The 6,385-nt window shown below is 45.1% G+C and overlaps 1 protein-coding gene across 1 annotated transcript in view; it reads right to left on the reverse strand.

The window, feature by feature from the left end:
- Positions 1-201: 201 nt before the first annotated feature.
- LOC102302152 (GTPase IMAP family member 7-like) overlaps positions 202-6,385 on the reverse strand; it is a 7,130-nt gene continuing 946 nt past the window's right edge. Inside the window, exon 2 of the mRNA XM_005953103.2 lies at positions 202-1,359. Within this exon, the coding sequence (XP_005953165.2) occupies positions 539-1,359 (821 nt within the window). The 3' untranslated portion in view covers positions 202-538. The remainder of the gene's footprint in view (positions 1,360-6,385) is intronic.

The raw sequence follows: 6,385 nt of genomic DNA on the forward strand, positions 1-6,385 counted from the left end.
AAAAAAAAAAGGAAACAGGGCAGGGTTCGATGGTTGAATCATCCGTTCCCACCAATGCCAAAACCAAATCTACGCCCTTGGATTCAGGGTTACCTGATCCAGCCCTAACTATAGGTCTGAAGCCTAATTGTAAAAGTACATAGAGTGCAGCATTTTGTTTCAGAACATTTGTCTCATAAAGATTGTAATTTACAAGCCAATACCAAAAGAGTTCAAGGTTCAAGGTTCTTTATTATTTGTCACATGCATAGTTATACAAGTATAACACACAGTGAAATGTAGAGTGGTCACGTCCCTGCTCTTGATCAATAACGCATACACAACACCATGAGTTACAAACATCCATGACGACAATCGTCACGTTTTAATTTTAAATTTTTTACTTTTCCTTTGATTGAAATATTTACAGTTACTATTTTTACAATCAAAACAGATGTCGGTCACATAAAATTACACAGCTCAAATATTTTCACACCTTAATTATTTTCTTGTATTTTATGATAATCTGGATTTAATCTTTTGCAGCTAAAGCAGATTATCACTGGGTAATGCATCCCATCTTTTTCATTACTAAAGCGGCTGCCAGCACAGCGCCCCCTGCTGTCACGACAGCACATCCACCTTTAATACAAGTCATAAAGCTCTGATTGAATGAGTTGTTTCTCTCCGCCTGTTTTTTTGCTTCTTCTGGCTTCATCTTTGGATTTTCTCTCAGAAGTCGCCTTATTTCTTTTTCTATGGCTTTCTGGGCCTCCGTGAAGAGTTCACTGGTGTAGTATCTTCCTTCATTTTTCTGAACCATTGCATTGATCTTCTTCAGCAGCTTAGAGACTTGAGTTGAGGCTTCATCTCTGTTGTCAATAACATGATATCCTCCATGGCATTGATGAATGAAGTCTTTAATTGGTTGATTTCTACTTATTAATTCTTCCATGGTGACTCCTTCAGCCTTCAGCTGATCTCCATGTGTGAACAGGACCATGGTGTAATCTCGTGCTGCTTCTCCAAATGTCTCCTTGATGACTTCCAGAGACTTTTGGTCTTCCTCTGTGAATCTTGTTGCTTGCACCACAACCAGGAACACATGAGGACCAGGAGCAGCAAAGGAGATGGATTTAAGAACCTCTTCAACCACACTGTCGTATGGTCTTTTGGTGTCAGACAGACCTGGAGTATCAACTATAGCCAGTTTCTGACCATCAAACTGAGCTGTTTCCTTCTGACATACTGATGTCACCGAGGACAAAGACAGACGGGATTTAAACAGGTTTTCCCCTAAGATGGTGTTTCCTAATGCACTCTTGCCAATTCCAGTTTTGCCAGTGACCACGATCCTCAGCACATCTGGTTTCTCTGAGTCTGTTGGGGAGAAACACAGAGCTCAAAGCTTTACACTTAACTAAACTGTCCTATCTCGACATCAGTGGGAGTTTGCTCCTGCTGGACTTTTAACTCACATAAAAAAATAAATAAAATATAATTTTGCTTAAAAAAGCTGAAGGCCGAAAACTAAACAAGAAATTACAGCAATATGAAAATAGAAATATTCTCCAAAGACCAAAGAGTGTGTGATTTAAGAGGAATAGTTTTGCCTGTAGCAGATTAGAAAAGGATTATTCGACTTCTCTCATGATTTCAACTAATAATCACTCCCTGATTGGTGAGTGAATGCTAACAATAAAATGTGAGTCTGTTTGCTGTTTGCTTTGAGTGCTACAATAAACAATTATGGACTCATTACACTGGCCAACAAGTTTGGTTTGATTTAGAGATAAATCTAGTCAAACAGAAGACCCTTATGAAAATTTCAGTTTACCCTGCCCAGGATAGGGTTACCGGAGCCCCGCCCTGGAGCCAGGCCCGGGGAGGGTGCCCGAGGATGAGTGTCTGGTGGCCGGGCCTTAGTCCAAGTGGCCCGGCCGGGCACAGCCTGAAAAGGGGACATGGGCCCATCCTCCTGCAGGCCCACCACCCGCAGGAGGCACCATAGGGGTCGGGTGCATTGTGAGACCTGGACGGGCGTGATTGGGATCAACGGCCTCCCTGATATGAACCCGAGTGTGTTTTGTTATTAGACTTCTGTGCAACCACAGTTTGGCCATAACGAACACCCTGTTCGAATATAAGAGTGTCCATAAGTGCATGTGGCACCAGGACGTGCCACTAGGTCGTAGGTCGATGATCGATTTTGTAATCGTATCAGCAGACCTGCGACCATATGTTCTGGACACTCGGGTAAAGAGAGGGGCTGAGTTGTCAACTGATCACCACCTGGTGGTGAGTTGGATCAGGTTGCGGGGGAGGACGCTGGACAGACCCGGCGTGCCTAAATGTATAGTGAGGGTGGGAATGCCTAGCAGCGGTCCCAGTCCGCGAGATCATCAAAGCACACCCTCGGCATAGCTTCAACAGCATCCGGAGGGAAACTGGGGTCATTGAGTCCGAGTGGTACATGTTCAGCATCTCCATTGCTGAAGCTTCTGCAATGAGCTGCGGCTGCAAGATGGTTGGTGCCTGTCGTGGTGGTAACCCCCAAACCAAATGGTGGACACCAGAGGGGAAGGGAGCCCCCAGGCTGAAGAAGGAGTCCTATCGGGCTTTGTTAGCCTGTGGGACTTTGGAGGCAGCAGATAGGTACCGACAGGCCAAGCAGAATGTGGCTCGGGCAATGGCTGAAGCAAAAACTTGGGTGGGGGAGGAGTTCGAAGCAGCCACGGAAAAAGACTTTTGGACTGCCTCCAAGAGATTCTGGCAAACCGTCAGGCGACTCAGGAGGGGAAATCAGTGCTCTACCTTTGCTGTGTGTAGTGCTGCTGACGTTGACTGAGAAAAATTTGGGGCGGTCGAAGGAAAACATCAAGGATCTTAATCCCACTGACACTTCTCTCGAGGAGGAAGCAGACACTGGGGATGAGGGGGATGACTCGCCAATTTCCGGGGGTGAGGTCACTGAGGCAGTTAAACAACTTCTTGGTTGCAGAGCCCCTGATGTGGATGAGGTCCGCCCCAAGTTCCTAAAGGCTCTGGATGTTGTAGGGCTGTCCTGGCTGACATGCCTCTACAATGTTGTGTGGAGATCAGGGGCGATACCCCTGGACTGGCAGACCGGGGTGGTGGTCCCCATTTTTAAGAAGGGGGACCGGAGGGTGTGTTCCAACTACAGGGGGATCACACTGCTCAGCCTCCCTGGGAAAGTCTATGCCAGGGTGCTGGAAAGAAGAGTCAGTCCATTAGTCGAACCTTGGCTATAGGAGGACCAATGCGGGTTTCGTCCTGGTCGCGGAACACTGGACTAGCTCTTTATCCTCTCAAGGATACTTGAGGGTGCATGGGAGTTTGCCCAACCAGTCTACATGTGTTTTGGTGACTTGGGGAAGGAAATCGACTGTGTCCCTTGGAGTGTCCGGTGGGAGGTGCTGCGGGAGTATGGGGTGTCTGGCCCATTGCTACTGACCATTCGATCCCTATACAACTGTTGCAAGAGCTTGGTTTGCATAGCCGGCAATAAGTCTGACTCATTCCCAGTGGGTGATGTACTCTGCCAGGGCTGCCCTTTGTCACCGATTCTATTCATAACTTTTATGGATAGGATTTCTAGGTGCTGCCAAGTGGTGGAGGGCTTTCACTTCGGTGGCCTCAGAATCTCATCTTTGCTTTTCGTGGATGATGTGGTTCTGTTGGCTTCATTAGGTGATGGCCTCCAGCTCCCACTGAAACAGTTTGCAACCAAGTGTGAAGCAGCGGGAATGAGGATCAGCACCTCCAAATCTGAGGGCATGGTTCTCAGCTGGAAAAGGGTGGAGTGCCCACTCCGGGTCTGGAATGAGTTCCTGCCCCAAGTGGAGGAGTTTTAAGTATCTCAGGTTCTTGTTCGCAAGTGATGGGAGAAGGGAGCCGGAGATCGACAGACGGATTGGGGCTGCGGCTGCAGTGATGCAGACACTGCACCTGTCCATCGTGGTGAAGAGAGAGCTGAGCGTAAAAGTGAAGCTCTCAATTTAATGGTTGATCTACGTCCCTACCCTCACCTATGGTCATGAGCTGTGGGTAGTGATCAAAAGAACGAGATTGCGGGTATAAGCGGCAGAAATGAACTTCCTCCAAATGGTGGCTGGCCTCTCCCTTAGAGTGAGAAGTTCAGCCATCTGGGAGAGGCTCAGAGTAGAGCCGCTGCTCCTCCACATCAAAAGGAGCCAGTTGAGGTGGTTCAGGATGCCTCCTGGGCGCCTCCTGAGTGAGGTCTTCTAGGCATGTGCCACCGGGAGGAGGCCCCGCGACAGACCCAGCACACGCTGGAGAGATTATATCTCTCGGCTGTCTTTGCCTCAGAAGTTCCAAACTACCCTCACTATATGTTTAGGTGTGGCTGGTCTCTCCAGAATCCTTGCCATCACCTGATCCAACTCACCAGCATGTGGTGATCAGTTGACAGCTCAGCACCTCTCTTCATCTGAGTGTCTAGAACATACGGCCACAGATCTGATGATACGATTACAAAATTGATCAACGACCTCTGACCTAGGGTTTCCTTAGTGCCATGCGCACTTATGGATACTCTTATTGTCAAACATGCTGTTCGTTTGTTAGAAGTTCGGTAGAAGTTCAGTAACAGAAAACTACTTGAGTAAAGATCTGTCCTTTTGTTCCTCCCAATAACGCCTCTCCAGGTCTCACTGTCATTGCCCATATGAGCGTTGAAGTCTCCTAGTATGACACCATAGTCCCCAAGTGGGGCACCCCCAACCACCCCACACAGGGACTCCAAGAAGACTGTAAGTGCGTCGATCCAAAGGCGCAGGGAAAAAAAAACCTCTTGCTGTCATAGCAGGGTACACTGGTGTGTTTGTAAAACGAACCCAAAAGCAGACACTACAGAGAGGAACTGCAGTTCTAAACAAAAAGCGAGACATTTATTATAGGCTGGTTGAACATGGATACAGAATAAAGCAAAGGCAACAGTGTGTAACTAAACTAAACTAAACTAAAACCTTTAGGAAAACAAAACAATGAATCATGAAGAACGAGATACCAGACATGACATGGTGGGAGGGAAAACAGACGATCTGACACTGAACAAAAGAAGACAGAGGACGCACAGGAGGTGATCAAGGGAAGTAGAAACACATGGGGAAACAGCTGACGCAAATAAACACAACGACATCACAGGAAAAGAGTAAAACTAAACACATTGAACAAAGTACGAAAAGACTTTCAAAATAAAACAGAAAACATGGAGAGATGTAGACATGACAAGACAGGCTTGACAACATGAAAAGAGCAGAAAACAAATACACGAGACTAACACCCACGACCTAGCTGAAACACTCTAAACTCAAGACAAACAAATAATAATCCTATAACTCAACATTATCACAAAATATACCATGAGAACTCAAAACAAATTCAGAACACTGGGACACAGACATAGCCCCTGAAACCCATCCACTGAGGAAAAACTCCAATGTGTAGGCAGCTGTCTGAAGGGATAGCAGCATACCAAGCATACCATATTGCCAAAACCCTGATAAATATTACTTGTAGGATATTTTAACGATCTTAAAAAGCATGCAACCTTACTTTCCTGCTACTACAAACTCAGTATCATAGAAGAGGTCAAAGATCAAATGAGGATTTAAATTTTATGGACTTTCAGTTCCTAAAACATTAATTTCATGATAGGAATAGAAACAATTTGAAAATTAGCACTTTTCCCATTTGGGCTTTTTTTTTATTTTTAACAAAATTCAGGTCAAAATTTATTTTAGTCATTTTTGGTTTCAATTAAGAACTTTTGATCTTAGATCTGACCTCTGACCCTTGCATCAGTTTCACTTTCACACATATAGTTAGTAAAGTTTGACTGAATGTATTCCAGAAAGATTCTGGCTGCAAGCCATGTTATTTGCTCAAAAACAAGGAAGAGACATGTTGAATAATCTATCTTTATCTAACACCTACATACAGTGTGATTTGTGACGAGCAACAATCCCAGTAATGATAATTCAAGCTTGAGGCCTGATGCAGCAGAGGATTGGCCTGTTTGTCATTTACATTTGGCGTTGTTTGTTACATAATGCTGGTTTCTGGTTCCTACTAGGTGGTACTATTGATTGATTGGTAATTTATTTCAACATGTGAACAATATACAAGTACATTTAGAAAAGAAATAAGAGAGAAAAAAAATACAATACAAATTACATACAAAAAACCATTCTGATTAATTTACATGTTGAAAGGAAGTGGGAAGAAGTATACACTTATTTAATCCCACCCCTTTGCCATAAATTATCAGTGAATATTTAGTCAGCTTCCTTACTGACTAAATGGGCAGGGATAGCTCAGTAGGTAGAGTGGTGGCCCCGTGATCGGAAGGTCGGGGGTTCGA

This window comes from Haplochromis burtoni, unplaced genomic scaffold, assembly GCF_018398535.1.
Source record: "Haplochromis burtoni strain Fernald_Lab_line unplaced genomic scaffold, NCSU_Asbu1 Contig_2989, whole genome shotgun sequence".
Taxonomy (NCBI): Eukaryota; Metazoa; Chordata; class Actinopteri; order Cichliformes; family Cichlidae; genus Haplochromis; species Haplochromis burtoni.